At 62.6% G+C, this 20354-nt stretch overlaps 1 protein-coding gene across 5 annotated transcripts; it reads right to left on the bottom strand.

Annotated features, from left to right (window-relative positions):
• Positions 1-1692: 1692 nt before the first annotated feature.
• Positions 1693-20114, bottom strand: DNM2 (dynamin 2). Of its 5 annotated transcripts, none has more exons than XM_048289788.1 (22): positions 19861-20114; positions 15783-15856; positions 14872-15021; positions 14463-14666; positions 14124-14222; positions 13740-13900; positions 13499-13641; positions 13034-13169; positions 12696-12763; positions 12338-12476; positions 11895-11981; positions 11752-11822; positions 11223-11252; positions 10181-10232; positions 9551-9562; positions 7291-7404; positions 5413-5522; positions 5034-5145; positions 4650-4814; positions 3949-4181; positions 3135-3383; positions 1693-3009 (listed from the first exon to the last, which is right to left on the bottom strand). In XM_048289788.1, exons 1-22 carry the CDS (start codon positions 20019-20021, stop codon positions 2943-2945), a joined length of 2637 nt encoding a protein of 878 aa, XP_048145745.1. In that variant the 5' UTR covers positions 20022-20114; the 3' UTR covers positions 1693-2942. The 5 variants fall into 5 exon arrangements, with proteins under 5 accessions (XP_048145745.1, XP_048145747.1, XP_048145746.1 ...); XM_048289790.1 differs by lacking the exon at positions 11223-11252 and adding an exon at positions 10585-10593; XM_048289789.1 differs by lacking the exon at positions 9551-9562.
• Positions 20115-20354: the final 240 nt, after the last annotated feature.

Raw genomic sequence — 20354 nt, 5'->3', positions numbered from 1 at the left:
GGAGCGGCCGGAACGCTCTGCACCGGGAGCGCCGAGATTCCCTGGAAAAGCTCAAAGGTGCTGCCGGAGAAGCGTCGCGGGGGCCAGGCAGCGGATCCGGGGGGGACCCAGGCCCGGGGGCATCCGGAGCACCAACGGCGCCGGGAGCAGCCTTGGCGTGGCTATGGAACGGCGGGAATTGTGGCGGGAATCCTGGCAGGAATCCTGGCGGGAATCCTGGCGGGAACCGTGGCTCATCTGACTCAGGCACGAGGGAAACGCCGCGGCCACGAGGAGCAGAAACTCCAACCTCATCCTCCTCCTCCTCCTCCTCCTCCTCCTGTGGGAGCTCCCCGGGAACGAGGGATGAGCCGGAATGCGCCGGAATGCGCCGGGAAGAGCCGGGCGGCGCCGGGCCGGGGATTCAGGGCGCAGGAAGGAAGCGGCTGCTCTCGGCCCCAGGAAATGAATTTTTCACCCATTGCGCAAAAATGGGTTTTTTGTACCCAAAGCTCCGAGCTCGGGGGGGGGAAATGCGGATCCTCCAGGCTGGGAACAGATTTCCGGGGCTGGCGCCTCGAGTTGTCGCGATCTTGACATGAAAGGGATGGAAGGAGGGACCCTGGACCCCCACATCTGCCCCAGAGACCCCAAAATCTGCTCCTGGGTCCCCAAAATCTACCTCAAGACTCCCCAAATCTGCCCTAAAATCCCTCAAATCTGCCCCACACCCCCAAATCAGACCTGCACTTCCCAAAGTCTGCCCCCAGACCTTCAAATCTCTTCCCATTTTTCGCCCTGGACCTGAAAATCTGCCCCCAAATCCCCAAATTTGCCCCCAAATTCCCCTCGGCTGCCCCGGGCCCCGCGCGGTGCATTGTGGGACTCTTGCTCCGCCAGGCGGCGCCCGCGACCACCGGGGCTACGGAGGGGGCGGGGACAATTTCGCGCTGGCCAATCAGAAGTCAGGACACATGGGAGGGAACAGCCAATGAGCGCAGAGGACCCAGGGGGAGGCCGGGGGAAGAGAGGACCCTGCGCCGCGGGCGGCCCCGGTGCCGCCTGAAAAACTCCCGGATCAGCGACTGGGACAAGTCACCGGGATCAGTTACTGGGACCAGCCGCCGGAATCAGTTACCGGGATCGCCGCTGGGATCAGTTACCGGGATCGCCGCCGGGATCTCGGATCAGGCGGGGTCCCGGGGTCACCTCCCGCCTCAGGCGGCGCCGCCGGCAGCCCTGGTCGGGGCCTCCCTGAGCGGCGTCGCGCGGCGATGGCGGCGCCCGTGGCCGCGGCTGATCCCGAAGGAATTTTGACCCCAAACTGTCCCGAAATCCCGGATTTTGCACGTGGACCCCGGAGCGGGGTCGGAAGGGGAGACCCCCGGGATTGGGGGTGAATCCCCGCGGGAGCTCGGGTCCGCATCGCGGCGTTCCAGGCCGGAGGGGTGAATCCCGCCGGGACGGGCGGGGCAGAGCCCGCAGCCCCCCCTTCCCGGGCGGACCGACGCAAATAAATTGAACTTCGGGCTGTTTTAACCGTTATCCATGAAATTCTGGGGAGCGGGAGCGGGACAAGGGCGGGTCCCGGTGGGAACGGGGGGAGCTGCGCCCTGAGACCCCCCCGGGAGCCCCCAAATCCCCCATCCCCCCCAAAGGGTGAAGAGCGAGGCTAACCTCCCCCCCCCCCCAAATCCCACACATCTCACTCGGTTTTGATTTTTTTTTCCCTTTATTTGGATTTTTTTGCCGGTTTTTAGTTCATTAATGGGACGCGGAGCGGAGGCACTTCGGGGGGACCCCCGGGGGGGGCCGGAGCCGCCCCCCCAAAACCGCCCCCGGCTCGTTAATGGATTAATTGGCCCCCCCGAGCCGGGGGGTCGTTAAGGCACCGGGGCCGGGGGGGGTTGGAAAAATCCATATTATTGCTGGGCCGGGAAGTTTTGTTTTTGTTTTTTTTTGTTTTTTTCTTTTTTTTTTTTCCTGGTTTTGGTTTTTTTTGGGTTTTTTGTTTTGTTTTTTTTTTCCTTTTTTTTTTTATACAATTAATACAAGTCTGTAAAAATATTTACAACCTCGGCTCCCAGCCGGAGCCGGCGGAGCGGGATTGGGAACACGGGGGGAGAGAAGGGGGAGATGCTTCCAGAGCAAACCCCCCCCTCCTCGCTCCGGGAATTCCCCATGGATACGGATCCCCCCTCCCCCTGCCCCGGGACGCTGCGGCTTCCCGGGATAACGGAGCCTGGGGGGTCGCGGCTTCCTCCTCCTCCTCCTCCTCCTCCTCCGCGGGGTTATTCCCGAGAGGAAATTCCTGAGGTTCGCGGACCGACCGGGAATTGGGTTCATTAGTGAATCCCTCTGGGAATTCCAGTATTTTCCCCACCTCTAAAAACCCCGAAGCTCTAAAAAAAAAACCCCCAAACCTGGGCTGCGGCAGGGGAGGAGCCGTGGGCGGGTCTGGGGGAGAATCCCCAAATCCCACGGCGTTCTGGGGAATATATTCATACAAAACTTGTGGGAGGGGGAGAGGAGGAAGAAGAGGAGGAAGAGGAGGAGGAGGAGGAGGAGGAAGGCAAGAGTGGGGATCGGACCATCACCCCCCTCGGGCCATCCCGGCGGGAGCGCCGGGAATTCTGACAAAGTGCAATATTCCCCCCCCACCCCAAAAATCCGTCACTGTCCCGGCCTGCGCCCCGGACGGGCTGGGGGGGCTCCGGGAGCAGCCTCGGAGCTGCCAGGATCAGCTGCTGGGACCAGCCATGGAGCTGCCACCGGCCGGGATCAGCCCCGGGATCGGCCCCGGGATCCGGGATCAGCCCCGGGATCGGCCCTGGGATCGGCCGGGGGGTTCCGGGAGGGCTGCGAGGGGCTCGGGGTTGTTTTTCCCCCGTTCTCCCCCGTTCCGAGGGCGGCGGCGGCGGCGGCGGGGGGGCGGATCCCGCGGATCCCCGGCAGCTCCGGGGTTAATCCAGCAGGGACGGCTCGGCCGGGCGGATGATGGTCGGGCGGCTCGGGGCTGCCGGGGGTCTCCTGCGGGGCAGCGGGGGGCTGAGAGCCCGGCAGGTTCCGGTGGGATCCTCGGTGGGACCCCCCCGGAGCAGCCCCCACCCCTCAATCCCAGCCCCCCGCGCTCGCTCCTCCCGGGATTGTCTCACCTGGGTACTCCCGGTGGGATCCCGGGCGGGATCCGCGCGGGCCGGGCGGGGATCTGGGGCGGGGCCGTGAAGGGGTCGCTGGCGGCGGCGAAGGGGCCGAGGCGGGACGGGATCGGGGGCGCGGTGAAGGCGGGCGGGCCCCCCCCGGGCAGCGGCAGCAGCGGCGGCGGCCCCGGAGCCGGGGCCCGGAGCGAGGGAGGGCGGCCCGGAGGGAGCAGAGCCGAGGGTGGCCGGCGCTGCGGGGGGGGGCTGGACATGGAATGGGATTGGTCATCCGGGAGGGAATGGACACGGCCCGGGATCCCCGAACCCCCACGGGGAATTCCCGGGAGCCGGGGGAGCGATGGAAATCCCACTGGGAACAAGGGAAATCGTCCCTGGGAACACCCTGACATCCATGGGGACACCCCAACACCCACGGGAACAGGATATATCATTCTGGGAAGAAGGGAAATCCCACAGGAACACCTCAAATACCACCTCTGGAAATATCCCAGACCCCTGGGAATACCCCAGTCCTGCTGAAAACACCCTCTGGAAACACCCAAAACCGCTCTGGAAACACCCAAAACCCCTCTGGAAACACCCTCAATCTCTCTGGAAACACCCAAAACCCCTCTGGAAACACCCAAAATCCCTCTGGAAAGACCCTCACCCTCCCAGGAACACCCTCAATCCCCTGAGGACCCCTTGGAAACACCTCAAACCCCTCTAGAAACACCGCAAACCCCTCTGGAAACACCCCAGGAACACCCCGAACCCCCCCAAATCCGGCAAGAAACACCCTGGACCCCCCGAATCCCGGCGTTCCCACCTGTGTCCGGCGCCAGGCTGCAGCCAGGTGTCGTCCACGGGCGGGGGCACAGGCGTGGACACGGTGCTGGTGCTGATGTCGCCGATGATGCCCAGCGCCTCCTTGAGCGCGTGGTACATGCGCAGCATCTCGTCCCGGCGCTGCGCCTGCTCCGCCGACTCCTCCATCAGGCTGTTCTGGTCGGATGAGGAGTACAGGAACGCCAGGAGCTCCGAGAGGATGAAATCCTTGGTCTGGGAAGAGAAGGGAAGGGCTGGGCAGCGCTTTGGTTTGGGGGAGAGGCCGGGAACGGGAGCGGATCCGTGCGGAAAGCGAAGCGTACGGAATTGTTTGGGGTGGGAAAGCCGGGGAGCGCGCGGAGTCCGAGCCTGGAGCCGCCCTGATCCCTGTCCCCACATGCCACATCCACAGGTCTGAGGCAAGGCCAAGGGATGGAAAACTTCCCGTGGAAGAGTCTTCCCCAAATCCAACCTGAACCCCACCCCGGCTCCCCTCGAGGCCACTTCCTCTCGTCCCGTCCCTCGGGAGAAGGGATCAACCCCTGCCTGGCTCCATCTCCTTCCAGGGAATCGCTGGGAACCCCTGGAGCCTCGTTTTTCCAGGCTGAGCCCCTGCAGCTCCCTCAGCTGCTCCCACAGTTCTCCAGATCCTTTTGCCATCCTCCAGCCCCTTCTCCCTGCTCCCAGCCCTTCCCCGCTCACATTGTTGATCATGAGGTGCATGATGGTCTTTGGCATGAGGTCCCGGATGGATTTGTTGATGATCGCGACGTAGGAATCCACGAGGTTCCGGATGGTCTCCACCTGCCGCTCCAGCTGCGGATCCATGGAAAAGGTGTTTTCCTGAGCCCCGTCCTCGCTCTCCGTCTGGAAAAGCAGGGAGTGAGTTACCAGCGGGATCGGAGCGACTCGGGGAGAATCCCCCCCGTTCCCGGCCTCAGGAATGACTCGGATCCATCCAGCGGCACCCTTGGGAATTCCATCCTCTCCCTGGCATTTCCCAGGGGATCCCAAGACCTGCACACTCCCCCCAGGAGCATCCCAGGCCCAGCCCTGGAGGGATCGGGAAATGCGGTGGGAATTTACTTGGTCTTTCTCGGGATAAACTCCCGCCCGGAGGAAGGAGGCTTTCCAGCTGTCCACGTCTTCCTGGGAGTCACAGGCCAGCTCGATCTGCCGCAGGTCCTTGTACACGTTCCTGCGGGGGAAGGAGCGGAACCGGGGGTTGGGATCATGGACAGGGCCCCAAATCCCAGCGGAATCCCAGTGTACGTATCGGATAAGCCGCCGCTTCCCCTGGAGAGTTCCCCCTCTGTGGGGTCCCAGCCTCCTCCAGGAGGAGCTGGGAGCGGTGCCGGGGTCTGGAGGAGCGATGTCCGAGGGAAGGGAAAATCCATGAAAACCAGGAGCCCGTCAGCAGGGAGCGGCTCCAGAGCGACCCCGGGATTCTGGGAGGATTCCCTACCTCTGCTCCGTGTTGAAGATGGCGAAGACGTGTTTGTTGGACATGAATCCCTTCTCCACATCCCTGATTTTCAGATTATCCAAAGGCAACATGTACTTCTTCTCCTTCTCCTGGAAAAGGGGACCAGAGGGAAGAAGGGATGAGCTTCCTTAAGGCCAAGGAGGGGGAATGAACCCCTGGCTTCGGGAATGCAGATCCCAAACTCCCACTGGAAGAGGTTCACCAGGAGATTCCCAGCCCATCCTGTGGAGCCTGGGATGGGGGAATTGCTCCTGAATCCGCATGGATCCCTGGCGGTGCCACTCTGCCTTTCCCAGGGATGATTTGGGATTTGGTCCCTCCGGCTCCGTGGGCAGCTCCGGGATGGAGCTGGATCCCCCCCGGAGCCCACCCTGCTCCCAGCATGGATCCCCAGGAATGTGGCTGGAGCCTCGGAGCCGCTTCCAGCGAGGGGCCGCCGAAACGGGAACATCTGGAATTGTTTAGAGCAGCTCCAGCTCCACTTTGTCTCCAGATGGTCCCAAAAAGTGACGTTGGCCTTTGTGGAGAGGCCACGAACCCGGAGCCGGCCCCCCCCCCCCGCCCCCCCCCCCCCCCCCCCCCCCCCCGATTTCCTGAAAAACCCACAGCGCTTTTCCAGGCGGGATTCGGTGCCGGCGGCTCTGCCACGTCAGGAGGAGACAAAGCCGCTGCCCCGGGACTGAGATCCCCCCGAAAAACGCCCCCGGAGCGCCCCGAGGAAGCGGCCGGGGAGGGGGACGGGCCGGAGGACGCCGCAGGATGATCCCAAGGGACACGGGAATTCCGGGCCGGCGCTCCCAGTGTTCAGACTACCTGTTCAGCTGGGAAGGGATGTACAGTAGTCTGCACATTGGTTACGCCGGCGCGGGCGGCGCCGCGGGCGGACCCCGCAGGTGAGTGGGAATCGCCCCTTTCCCGGCCGATCCCAAGGGCTTTGTGCGGCTTTTTCCAGGGGAGGGGTCGGAGGGGCTGTGCCCCCCTCCCTCGGTGTGCCCGCAGTGCTGGGGCCACTCCGGTTCTTTAGGGACTGGGGGGGTCTGGGAGCGAGGACAGAGCCTCATTCATCCCGCGGCCACTTCCCATTCCAAGGGGCCCCCCTGGAGAGGCCCTGCAGGAAACCGGGATGGCTCCGGGCGGGAATGTGCGGGGGGATCAGTGATTTGGGGGGGGGTTTGGGGGGCTCGGGGAGTGCCCAAGAGATTCGGCTTTGCCTGGAGGAACAAAGGAAAACTGGGCCGGGATCCCGCGCACCGCGCCCGGCCGTTCCCGGGGAATAAACGCTGTGTCCGTGTCTCCTTTTCCTGAGCCTGTGCTGGGCTCTGGCCCCTCCTGAGCCCTTCCCCCCCTGAAATCCCGGGAAGGGCCCCCCCACAGCCTCGGGTGACGTCAGCGGAGGAGCGGGATCAGCGGGATCGGGGGGCGGGAACGCTGGAAAACCCGAAACTTCCACGGAGGAGCTGGAGCTGCCTGGGCCCTTTCCTGGGGGAAGCCCTGAGGAACCACTCTGGGAACGAGGGGGATCTGGGGCACCCCGGAACAGCCGGAGAGGGATGGAGCCATTCCCAGCTGGACCAGCAAGGAATGAACAAGCAGCAGCCACTCCTTCCCAAACTCCCAGCAGGGAAAAGGGGGGAGCTGCTGGCTCCAGCACCCCAAAATCCCGGGAAGTGAGGGAATCAGGGTGCATTCCCGGCTGGAATGTGACTTCAGAGGATGCCAAGGTTTGGGAACAGGGAACTCGGGATCCTCTGGTGATAATTAACCCTGAGCGCTAATCACGCCCCCATCCCAAGGATCTGCCCCTGGAGCCCTGGGAATGGCAGATTCCCTCCCCACATCCCGTTTTTCCGTCCGTACCTCCTCGTCCTTGTACCAGGACAGCGACTCGGCCGTGAGCACGAACCAGTACTCCTTGGAGCCGCCCTTCATGATGCTGATGTTGTTGATGGTGAGCCAGCCCCTGCGGATCACCTGGAGCGCGCCGGAGCCGGGGGGAAGGAAGGAGAGGTCACGGACGGATTCCAGGGGCAGCCCCCGGAGCGATCCCAAAGCCCGGCGCATCCCGAGCCCCCGGCCCATGGGGAAGCTGGGAGCAGGTGGAGGGGACGCCTGGAGCATTCCCCGCTCCCAAAGCTGGGTGGGAAAAGCTGCCTGGGCCGGCGAGACAATCCCGTGGCTCTGACGGATCCAAACCCAAATTCCCGTCGCTGGCAGGGAGGAAAAGCTCCAGCACCCCTTGGATGGATCCCACAGCCCCACGGATCCACGGACAGATCCCAGAGTCCTGGGGAATGCCCGCCCAGTGCTGAGGAACATCTCACTGGGAATTATTCTCCAGGACTCTGGGCAGGAGGGAGCTGGTGGGGATCCACTGCGGATTCCAAATCCCAGCGCTTCCCTAGCCCAGCTGCTTCCCTGTATCCCAGCATTTCCTTACCCCAGCACATCCCTACCCCAGCACTTCCTCATATCCCAGCTGCCCCACCCTGGGGTTATCCCACCACAGGTTAGTGCCAGGGGCTCACGGGGTCAGTGGGAAGCGCGGCTGGAGCGGGAACAACCCTCGGGAAGGGGCAGAGATGGGTCGGACACGGAGCTTGTCGTGGCTCCAACAGGAACACCGGGATCCCTCCGGAGACGAGGGGATTCCGGGTCCCTCCGGTTTTCCAGCACCAGAGCCACGACAAATTCCCGGGGCGAGGAAGGAGCGAAGCTGGAGCTGCGGCGGAGCGCGGACGGAGCGCTCCGGGCGCCAGGAAGGACGGAGAGCCCGGGAATTGCGGGGGGCGGGGGAGGGATTTCACCTCCGAGAGCCCAATTCCCGTTTGGGAAGGATCTCGGGATCGGATCCAAGTGGGTTTTAAAGGAACGGAGGCGGGAAGGGGGAGAGGGAGGAGTGGGGAGGATCAGGGATCGGGAAAGGGATGGGAGTGAAGTGAGGGGGGCCAGGGGGATTACTGGGAAAAGGGATCAGAAGGAAAAGGGGCTTGGAAGGAGGGAGGAAGTTCCTTTAAAACCGATGGATTCTGGTGAAAACTGGGATGGTTTTGGGGCTCCCATCCCGAATTCCCAGCTCTCCCCCCTTCCCGTCGCGATCCCGTCCCACAGCTGGCGAGGGAACGGCCCTGCCCGGAACTCTGGAGGTTCCTGGGGTTTTCCAGGAACGTCTGGATGGTGCTCAGAGGGAATGGAAGGGTCAGAAAAAGACCCTGAGGAGTCGGGAAAAGGCTGGAGCTGCGACAAGGATTCATGGAGCAGGAGCGGGATCCCAGGCAGGTCCAGCAGCCTCATAAAATCTGTATTTTTTGAGGAATAAAGGCATTTCTGTGCCAATCCACGGCCGCTTTCCCACGGGAATGTGGTGACCGAGGCCAAGGAGCTTCACCTGCCACTGGCTCCAACATTCCAGCTTTATCCAGATGCAGGATCCATGGGATTATCCTGCTTTTCTTGCCCATGGGGAAAACTGGAAAGGAGGGCTGAGGCCACCCCGAGGCTGTAAATCCCAAACTGGGGTTTGGAAACAATTCCCTCTCAGCCACTTCCACGTTCCTGGAATGGCAATGGGCCCCGAGCGGGGAGCAGTGGGACCAGGATCCACCTGGATCCCGGGCAGGGAATCGCTGCCCTCCCTGTCCCAGGAGGAGCTCCGTGGGTGGAATGCCAGGGCTTGGAGCATCCAGGCTGGAATTCTGGTGTTGGCTCAACCTCAAATCCCAAAAAAAGAGGGAATCTGGGGGAAGTCATGAACTTCAAGCCCTCCCCCCCATGTATTCCCAAAGGAATCAAGGGAATCTCATCCCTCCACAGCCATTCTGGCCTAAACCAGAAAGATTTTGGATTCCTGCTTCCCAAAGGCTGGGAAAACCAGGCACGGGCTGGAATCACCCCAAATCCCCTTTTTTTCCTGGCTGTGGGAAGAGCCAAGCGGGGACAAAGCCGATTTCCCCCGGCAGATCCCGGCTGCTCCCTCTGGGAATCCCGTCCCCCTTCTCCCACCAGTGTCCTCCATCCCGGGAAGCGGGAGGGCAGCGTTTCTGGGATTGGGAATGCTGCTCCTGGCAGGGCCGCCCTCGCCGGGTGCTGTCCCGGCATCATCCCGCTCCGTGGTACTTACCAGGATCTCCCCCTTTGGGCGCACAAAATTAAGGGGGAAAAAGACAAAAAAAAAAAAAGCAGGAAAAGGAGACAGGACAGGAAGGGGGAGGAAGCGGCAGGAGAGGGAGAGAGCGGGAAGCACAAAAAAGGGAGGAAAAAGCAGAAAAACAGCAGAAGAAAACCCGTTACATGCTATTAATGGTCATTCCCAGCGTTAATCCCTCGGAGCGGCTTCCGGAGGGAGCGAGGGCCCGAGGCCGGGGAAGGGGCACGGCCGCTCCTGCTCATCCCGAAATCCCCTCGGGAGCAGGACTGGGGGGACACAGCTGCCGGGACATCCTGGTGTTCTCCGGGGACATCCTGGTGCTCTCCCGGGACATCCTGGTGCTCTCCCGGTTCCCAATCCCTCACCCCCCACTCTCGGGGCTGCATCTCCCGCCTGGTTTATCCCAAATCCCGCTGGTTTCAGACAGGAATTCCGCTCCTGCTCTGCCCTGGAGTTCCGGCTTTTCCATGTCCAAGCCCGGCCTTAACTACAAATGTTTAGGGATGGGCTTGGATCCCGCTGTCCGAGCTCCGGACCGGACATCCCGGAGGGCCGGCCCTGCCCGCTGCGGGGAGCAGGAATTCCGGGAGCCTCCGGCCGTACCTGGTTCGGGATCGCTCTCTTCTTGTTGGTCTGTGTGTTCCGCTGCTGCGCGCTGCGAAACGGGGAAAAAAACGGCACTTTTAGGTCGGGAGGAGGAAGGCGAGAGATGGACGCTTCCCGCCCAGAACACCGCGGGGATGAGCCGATCCAAAGGGGGGAAATTCCAGAGCCCTTTCCCGAGGTTTGCCCAGGAGCGAGTGCAGACAGGGGGGACGGGGACACCGGGATCTCCTTCCTCAGGGATGGGCATTCCCAGGACAGAATTCCAGAGGGGGAACGCCGAGCAGTGGCTGCAGATTCCCGAGGGAATTCCCAGCCCAACCACCGAGAACCAGGAGCTTCCAGAAACACCTAATTCCCCCCGGATTGGGATCGAGCATTACCTGCACCAGAGGGAAAGCTACCTGTCTCTCCTGAGCACCGAGGGGGCGGAACCGTTAGTCAGGAGCGGGAACAAAATCCAGGAAATCCGTTAAAATTCCATCGGGACACCCCGGAGCAGCACACGGGGGGACACACCCACCCCCGGGAAAGGGGAGCCACGGGATGGCTTCCCCGACCTGCCAGGATCCGGGGATTGGGGGCTCCCTGCCTGCCCTGATCCCGACAGCTCTGCCCAGATCCCTGGGCATGGATGATCCAAACTGGGAGAAGCTCCAGGCTCCCAGTTGTACTGGGAGGGGAAACAACCCAGCTCCCAAATCCAGAGGAGTTTTCTGGCTCCCAGAACCAAAGGAAAAGCTCCCTGGTTCCCAATTCCAAAGCTGAACTGGGAGGAGAAGCTCCAGGATCCCAAAACCAAGGCTGAACTGGGAAGAGAAACTCCCCAGCTCCCAACTCCAAAGGAAAAGCTCCATGGTTCCCAATTCCAAAGCCGAGGTGGGAGGAGAAGCTCCAGGATCCCAAATCCAAGGACAAGCTCCCAGCCCCCAGCGGAAGCCTCCCCAGCTCCCGGGGGCAGAGGGGAAGCTCCCGGCTCTCCCAGATCCCGGGGGAAGCTCCCAGGATCCCGTGGGAAGGGGGAGCTGCCGCCGGTACCCACCCGGTCACCACGTGCTGCTCAGTGAAACAGCTGGGGCGGGAGAGGATCGGAAGAGTCCGGAGAGATAGAGAGAGGTGATGGATCCAAGGAAAAACAGCAGAGAGCAGGAGGAAAGCAAGGAATGTGACCGGAGGCGGAGAGACAGAGAAAAAAGGGGGAAGAGAGAAAAAAACAGGAGGAGGAGTGTAGGAATTTAAGGAGCGGAAGGGGGGTGTGGGCGTCTGGGAGCTTCCCAGGTGTGGGGCTGGAAAACACCGGGAAAAGTCACGGGAATGTGGGACAGAGCACAGGCAGCGATTCCCACTCTGTGACAGCTCCAGGGTCGTTCCCACAGCCCAAACCATCGGGATTCATCCAAATTCCTGCGGCTGGAGCTTTTCCCAGCCCCTCTGCCGTATCCCAAACCTGAGGGAAGCGGGTGCCAAAGGCGCTGGTGTGGATGGGGGTGTGGGAGACTCCGGTTTCCCGCAAGGAAAGCAACCCCCGCAGGCCGGGCATGTGGGAATTCTCCCCCCGGAACAGGACTCACTTGGCAAATCCGATGAAATCCTCGTGGTTGGTGTTGATGTAGGAGAGCTCGATGTCGATGAGCAGCAGGATCTGAGGGAGTTGGGGGTTAGGGAAGGCGGGAATTCCCGCAGGAGCGGCGTCGGGAACGGGGTGGGAGCTCACCTGGTCCTTGGTCTTGCCCTCCTGCTCGCGGATGTGGGTGGTGACGATCCGCTCCGTCTCCTCCCGCAACCTGGGGTAGGAACCGAGCTGAAAAAGAGGGAAAAGGCCCGGGAAGAACCGCTGCGGATGGAGCGAGGCAGCAGCGGCGGCTCCACCCTCGATTCCCCACTAAACCCCACAGATTCCTGGCCCGGAAGCTGCGGAAGCGATTCCCGTTCCCACTGTTCCCAGAGGAGCCAGGCGGGCTGTGGGGCACTCCCAAAATCCCAGCCCACCCCTCAGGGAACACAAGGAAAAGCCCAGGAATGCCCAGTTTGATCCCAAATTCTACCAGCAGGGGATTTTTGGGTGGAAGGAGTGGGGAAGGGGCTGGAATGGCTCTGGCCAGAGATCCCTCACTGGTGTCACTGGGCTGACCAGTCCCTCACTGGGCTGACCAGTACCTTACTGGTGCACTGGCGCACGGTGTTGATGAGCTCCTGGATCACCAAATCCACGCATTTCAGGCACGGCTCCTTCAGCTTCACCACCTGCTTCTTCACAATGGCCTCGAACGCCAGGTCCGGCGTGAACAGCCCCGTCCTGGAGCCCATGGAGCGGGAAAAGCGGGATCAGAGCGGGACTGGGATGGGAGGGAGGGATTCCCTGATCCCAGAGAGCGATTCCCTGCTCCTGGAAAACTACTTCAACCTCAGGAGAGCAAATCCCTCTTCCAGGAGAGCAAGCCCTCGCCTGGGATGCTCCAAGCAGCCCCTGGATCTGGGAATTGTCTCCAGGGAAGGCTCCGTGCCCGATACTTGCCTCACCCCATGGATGTTCTTGATGGCGTAGCTGATCTCCCGCCTCAAATCCTTCTCGTCAAATTCCATCTGCCGGGAAAGGGAGCGGGAATCAGGACTGTCCCATGGTCCAGCAGCTCCCGGCCACAGAGGGACCATCCCGGAAAGACCCATCCCAGGATGGACCACCCCCACCATCCCTGGAGCATCACCAGGCTCCAGTCTCGAGGTTTTGACGGAATCATGGAATGGTTTGGGCTGGAAAAGCCTCCAGAGAGAGGGAGGCCTCTGGGGCTCCGTGGGAGCTTGGCCCATCCCACCCAGACCCACAGGAACGGGATGGCCCCACACTGGCCTCACCTTCACAAGCTCAAAAGGGAACCTCTCGTGGAAAATCCGGTTGATCCTGGCGCCCCCGGAGAGCTCCAGGGTGTCTACCTGGTCTCCTGAACCCTCGATCCGCTTCTCAAAGTCCAGCCCAAACTGCTGCACCATCCTGGGCAGGAAAATTGGGAATGAGGGGCTCCCAGAGAAGAAAATTCCCCAAATTCCTCCAGCTGGGGGGGGGGGGGGGGGGAGAACGGAAAATCTGGCTTTTTCTGCGGCGTGGGCGGGTCAGGGATGGGCAGGGCCAGCGCTGCCACTTCCCAAGGCAAGCAGGGAGTGCAGGGATGCTCCGTGGGCATTCCCAGCAGAGAGGCTTCCCCCGGCCCTCCCCTCTCCAAGGAGAGCGATTCCCCGAGACAAACAGGAAGGGCGGAATTCCGTGCTGGGGATATTTCCAGCTGGGAAAGGCAAATCCCTTCCAGCTGGAGAGGAACCTACTGCAGCAGGGCTTTGGTTTTCCGCGCGGGGTCGTCGGGGCGGAAGTTCTTGTACTCCTCCACCTCCTTCTCCAGGGAGAGCAGCTGGCTCTGGAGCTTGCTCCGCAGCGAGGGCAGCGTCTCCCGGATGTGGTTGGTGAGTTGCTGCCGAGGGATTGGGGAAAACTGAGCCGGCAGCCCGGAAAAAAAGCGGAAAACTCCGCTTTTGCGGGCAGGAAGGGCGCAGGAAGGGGCTGTCCCACCTGGTTGAGGACCCTCTGGAGGTGCGGGGTGCCCATGCGCTCGGCCATGTGCCGGTAGGCCGGGTGCGACAGGAAGAACTTGCGCTCGGCCGCCAGCGCGGCCCGGATGTCCTTCTTGCCATCGATGTCCTTCTGGCTCCGGTTGACCACCCCGATGTATCCTGGGACAGCCAGGGACATGGGATGGGACATGGGATGGGACACGGGATCGGGATGTGGCCGGAACAGCGCAGAAAGGCCACGTGGTGACATCGTGGGGTGGAAGGGGGACCCAGGGACAGGGGGGGACCCAGGGAAGGGCACGGGGCAGGGGTCACACAGAGTGACCGGAGGGGGACGCGGAGGTGACCCAAGGGACACGGGGTGACCCACGCCCGGCCGCACCTCTCCGCAGGGGCAGCAGTTTGTTCTCCAGCACGTCCCGGGCGTCGGTGCCTTCGTCCATCAGGTCCAGCTTGGTGATGACCCCGATGGTCCGCAGGCCTGTGGAGCCAAGGGTTGATCCCAATTAACCCCAGCCTAACAAGGTGGGACACAATGGGCATCCAGCGACTGGAGAGGAACCCCTGGCCCTGCCGGGAGAGGGGACAGGGAGGAAGAGGAGGAGGAGAACAAGGAAATGGAGGATGAGGAATGCAGAGAAGCCCCTCCAGCCCCAAATCCTGCAGGCCCCTGAGCCACGACAGCCCCCAGCACGTCTTGGAGCGACCCCCGTCCCTTTACCCTGCGGATCCACTTCCTTGGCCATCTTGAGCGCGTCCGAGTTGGCCAGGTCCATGTTGGCCGGCGTGACAGCCAGGATGAGGCTGCTCTCCCGGCTGATGAACTGCAGGATCATGTCCCGGATCTGGAACTCGATGTCCTGCGGCTGATCCCCCACCGGCACCTTGGTGATCCCCGGGAGGTCGATCAGCGTCAGGTTCAGCACTGCGGGGACACGGGCGGGGTGAGGGGAGGGATCCCCGCTGCCGGATCCGCGCTCACACCCCTGCTCTGGAGCTGGATTCCCAACGGATTCACTCCGGGACAGCCCCGTAACCCCCAAAGCTGTGTCAGGTTGCACACAAGGAGCAGCCGGTGTTGGCTTTTAGGGCGCCCAAATTTTTCTGGTTTTCCCGGAGTTTCCCCTCACCGTGTGGGGAGTACACGCGCAGGTTGATGGGCACGGGGGAGATGCCCTTGTTGGTGCCTGTCACCCGGTCGGTCTCCGCCTCGATCTCCTGCCGCACCTCGTCGAAATCCGTGAATTTCTTGGATTTGCAGTGCAGGAACTCGGCATATTCTGGAAGGGGTGGGGAATGTTGGAAGCAGGGAGTGTTTGGCAGTGCCAGGGCAGGATGGGGACGGATGGATGTCTGGGGAATGTGGAGGAGGGGCTGGAGGACACAGGGAAGGCTCCCTGGATCCCAACCCGCCCCAGGAGAAGGGATTTCGACAGCTCTGGGGCGACAGATGGTGCAACTTCCTTCCTCCTTTCCTCTGTGGGGGGAGAGGGGAAACCTCAGCCCTGCCTCACCCTCCCGCCCCTTCCAGGGCTGGGATCATCCTGACACCTCATCCCTCATCCCACAGCCCTTATCAACCATCCCAGAGCCCTTATCGACCGTCCCGTCACTCAAAGTCCGGCTCTTCCCAACCCCCCCTCAGCTCCTGGGAACCACAATGGCTCCAGGAGTTCTCTAGAGGCTTTGGGATTAACGTGGATGCAGGGATTTTTTGGCAAGAGGTTGGTTCAGGGGAAGGGGATGAAGGAATTCTCCCCGGATATCAGGATGGCTGATGTTAGACGAGGAAATCTGGTTGGGAAAATGAGTCACCCCCGTGCCCAGCTCAGCATTCCTCGGTTTTCCTTGACGTTCCTCCGGCCTCCCCAGCATTCCCAGGCATTCCCAGAGCTCTCCCCCGCATTCTCCCGTGATAAGCAGGGGAATCTGGGAATGTGGGGGCAGCGGGATGGACCCGAATGTGTCACGTGGGAGGGATGCTGTGTGCAAACCCCCACGATTCCACCCAGAATGAATTCCCGGTTTTTCAACCCCATACCCGTCTTGGAGAAGATGAGCTGCAGGATGAGAGGCCGACGAGTGACAATTCCAGAGCCACGGGGAAGGAAATCCCTGGAAGGGATGAAAAGATGGGTCAATAAATGAATTAATGCTATTGATTCCTCCAGCACTGGAAAGTCCTGGGAAGGGACTGGAGGCACTGGGAAGAGTGGAAAGGGCTTGGGAACACATGGGATCAATCCCTGCTTTCCTGGGGGAGAGAACAGGACAGTCCTGCGAGTGCAGATCCCATGGAAACCCGGGGATTTGCAAGGCAAAGGTCCCACAGAATTCCTTCTGGCACTGGTGCCTGGAGCTTTTTTTGGGGAATTCCGCCTGGAAAAGGCGCTGCTCTGATGGGAATTTTGGGCTGGGGCTGTCACCACCCTTTTCCCGAGCCCAGGGCAGCGGGAATGGGACGGGGAAGCGCCTGCTGGGAAACGGGAGCAGTAACTCCCTGGGAGCGGCTGGGGCAGTCCCGCAGGGATTGACGGAACCCTTGGGCGGATTCTCCGCTGGGCACGGAGGTGGCATCGCCCAGGGAGCGGCTCTGACGGGAACTGCCCGGCCTGGACATCACGGCAATGACCACAACGAGATCTCGACTCCGTCATCCTGATCCCGGCAGCGCGCCGGAGCTCTCCGGGAAAACCCTGAGCCCTGTCCCCAGCAGCCCCGGGATGAGGGTGACGGCCCCGGAAAAGCACTTCCTGCCCAACCGGGAGGACAGGTCCAGCGGGAAGAGCCCCTGGACAGCCCCGAGCAGCTCCCAGGGTGGGAAAAGGTGGAATAAACCTTGGGGAGGCCCCACTAAGCCTGGGACAGGGAGTGTTCATCCCAGGGGGAATGTGGATCCCAACGGGAATGTCAGCCTCAGGGTGACTCCCACAAGTGCAGTCCAACACCTCTGGCTTTGCTGCTCCCTTCTCCCAGCCCTGATCCCGGGGGAAACGAGGTGATCTCCCGCTCCCAGCCCCGCTGGCATTCCCAGCTCCGTCAGGAAACGGGAGGACAGTGACGTGTGTCCCACACGGAGCAGGTGCCAACCAGCTCTGGCTGCCCCTGCGTCCGGGGTCAGCAGGATCCGAGCCCTGCAGTGACGTGGGAAGGAGCCATGGGAAGGAGCCGTGGGACGTCACCTCCCCGGATCCTGCCGCCTCCCACCTGCATCCAGGTGTGGCCGGCACAGGGACAAAGGTCTCGGGGTGAAGAAGTGCGGAGGGAACCTCCCAATCCCAGGGAAATCTGTGGAGAAACCCCTGAGCACGGCCCTGGCCCTGCTCGTCCCCACCTTGTCCCTGCCAGATCCCTGCTTGTCCCTATCCGATCCCTGCCCGATCTCCTTCCCATTCCTGCCCGAATTCCCGTTCCTCTGGTGACGGCTCCCACCAAACCCATCTTTCCAAGGTAAATCCCAAAGGATTTACCCCCGGACACATCCAGATTCTGTGCAGCTACACCAAATCCCTCGGGACGGGTCACTGCCACCTTCACCTTCCCGTGGGATCCAGTTCTCCCTCCGGCAGCGCTCGCACCGGCCCCAAATCCCATTGATCCTAAATCCTGGGGTTTAGCACCACTTTGGGATCTCCAAGGCATCCCACTGGGAGCAGGGGATGCTCCCAAGGCGGGACGAGGATTCCCGGCCACCTCCAGGCCCCAGCCCGGGGTGAAGCCTGGCTGTCCCTTCGGCACAGCCATCCCGAGGGCTCATAATGCCCCATTGAGGTCAGGATCCGCCAGGATTGTCCCCACCCCCGGGTGACAACGGCTCCATTGTCCCCCAGGCCAGAGACAGCTCCGGGAAGGGCTCGGACGCAAGGATTTGTCAGAGCGGGGTTGGGACAAGGCTCCAAAGAGCAGCTGGGGGATGTCGGAGCCACAGTGAATCCCGCTGACGATCTCAGATCATTCCCTCGGAGTTTTCCCACTTAATCGGGGATTGAGGCGCTCCAGGCCCCTCACCACCAATTCCAATCCCCCTACGGATGTATCAGTGAGGCCAGGCCCTTCCCCATGGAGAAATTCCAGCCTAGTTGGGATAATTCATGGATTTAGACCAATTCCAGGGCCCTCCACAGGGATTTTGGGCACCAAAGGCCCCACGGGATCCTCCTCCTGTGTGTTTTGAGGGTAAAACACCACAGAAACGGGACCATGGCTTCCCAGCACGGATCCAGGGCTTCCTGGGGGCTCAGAAAAAACCGAGACAAAGCTCCAACAGCTGCAAAAATCAAGAGAACCAACCCCCCACGGGTGGTTTTCGATCCCGGCTCGATGGATCCGTGCAGATCGTTGGGACAATCGGAACAGCCCCGAGGCCTCGGCTCACCCCAGCCACCGGAATTCACGATCCGGAGAAACGCTCAATGCTGCTGGTGTGGGAAAAACCCCCGGTCCCTGCTCAGCCATTCCGGGGTGAGAATCCCAGAATTCCTAAATAGAGAATCCCAGAATTGCTCCTAAAAGCTGGGATAACAACAGCCAGCATTCCTCACTGCCACATTCCCAAGGATACCAACAGGATTTGAGAGAGAATGGTGCTGTGAGGAGGCCGCAGACACCCCTGGGGTGTAATTAACCCTAATTAGCACAAGCTGCACAACGAGGTGGGGAAGGATTCCCGGATGGATCCGGCCTCCGACTGCGACACAAAGGGGTTTAATTACCAGGGATGGTTTTCCAGCTGCGCCATAATTAGAGGCTGCCAGAATTCCCAGGAATTCAGGATGGGGAATAACTCCACCGTTTTCACCCTGACTGCTCCTCTCCCTGCTGGAAGAGCCCAAATCCAGGCTGGGAATCCGGCCTGCACTGGGATAAGAAGGGCAAAAGGCCGGCAGGTGATGGATCCCACCCTGCACTCGGGATCCGCTTGGAGAAAGGCCACAGGAGCAGAAGGATCCAAGCGGGAAAGCCCAGCTGCAGGAAAGCCCCATTGGAGCTTCCAGTGGGGCATTTCCATGGAGAAAGGGATGTCAAAACCAGCCTGAAACAGCGGGAAAAGCACGTGGTTGGGTTTTTTTGGGAATGGGAAGGTTCAGCGAAGAGCGGGATGGGGTCAGGGTGGAACGATGTCACGGGAAGGAGGCTTTTGTTGGTGTCCCAGCGTCCGGGATGGGATCCCGTGGATGTGGCTTCAGGAAGTGACAGCCCCGGCTCAAGGGGCAGGAGAGGACGGGAGCACCCAGCAGGAATCGGCTCCGCATGGATGGAGCGAGTGCCCGAGGGGGCGAAGAGCTGACCCATGGATTGCGGGGGGAGAGACAAAGGCAAAAGGCCGGAGGAGCGGCTCTGGTGCTGGAGTCAAACACCCGTTTCTGCGGGTTTCTGGGATGGTTCCTTTGCCTCGCTGGGAGGGTGGTGAGCTCTGCCCCCCGTTATCAGGGTGGCCCGACTCGGCTCCCGCGCCCATCCCAGTACCGGCCCTATCTCCGGGGCCCAGGGTGACGATGGTGGGGACGAAGGCCCTTCCAGCTGAGCACTCCCAGGACATCCCGGGAGAATCCGGCGGCGCGGGGGGGCCCAGGCACCGTCCCGTGCCGCTGTCCAGGGCACGGTGCCGACGCCGGGGGAGCCCGCAACGTCCACGGAATCCACGGAGCCCCCCGAATCCTTGGAACCCCCCTCAACACCCGCTGCCTTCACCCCGGTCGCGTATTGACCGCCCTGACCCGAACCCTTCACGCCAATTGCGTACGGACCGCCCTGACCCCTTCCCCTCACGCCAACTGCGTACGGGCCGCGCCGCCCCGCCCCGCTGCCGTTCCTCAAAGCGCGTCCGGCCCGCCCCGACCCACTCCCGTTCTCCGCAGGGTTCTGGGCGGGCCCGGCCCGGCCCCGCTCGGGCTCCGGCGCGGGCCCCGCTCCGGTCCGGCCGCTGGCGCAGCGCGCGGCCCTTGCGCCGTTTGCGCGGCCCTTGCGCCGTTTGCGCAGCGCGGGGGCCGCTCCGCCGGCCGCGCCCTGACGCCGGCGCTATTCCCCAACGCGCTCTACGCCCGCGCCGCCGCCCGCCGCTCCCGCCGGCCCGGCCCGCCGCCGCCGCCCTCGCCGCTCCCGCCGCTCACGCCGCTCACCGGCCCACGAAGTTCTCGAGCACCGAGCTCTTGCCGGCGCTTTGCCCGCCCACCACGGCGATCTGCGGCAGGTCGAGGTGGCAGCTCTGCCCGATGGAGCTGAAGGCGTCTTGCAGCTTGTTGACCAGCGGGATGAGCTCCTCCATGCCCCGGTTGCCCATGGCGGCGCGGCGGTGCCGGGACCGCGCTCCCGGCGGCGGCTCCTCCTCACGGGGCCCGCGGCGGCGGCGGCGGCGGCCAAACTTCCCCTCAGAGTCTCCTCATCCGGCACCGCCGGGCCCGCCCCGCTCCCGCAGCGCGCGTCGCCATTGGCCGGCTGGGCTGCCCGTCACGGGAGCCCGCGGAGCGGAGAGGAGCAGGGCGCTGTCAATCATCGAGAGGGCGGGAACGGGAAGCCAGGCCCGTTCTCTACTGGTCTCTCGCGGCGTCACTCATTCCTGCCAACCAATGGGAGCGGGCGCTGAGGCGGCAGTAGCGTAGTCCCGCTCCGGAGC

Source organism: Corvus hawaiiensis, chromosome 32 (assembly GCF_020740725.1).
Source record: "Corvus hawaiiensis isolate bCorHaw1 chromosome 32, bCorHaw1.pri.cur, whole genome shotgun sequence".
NCBI classification, from domain to species: domain Eukaryota; kingdom Metazoa; phylum Chordata; class Aves; order Passeriformes; family Corvidae; genus Corvus; species Corvus hawaiiensis.
Note: the sequence above shows the minus strand (reverse complement) of the source record. Positions and strands in the feature narration are given on the sequence as shown.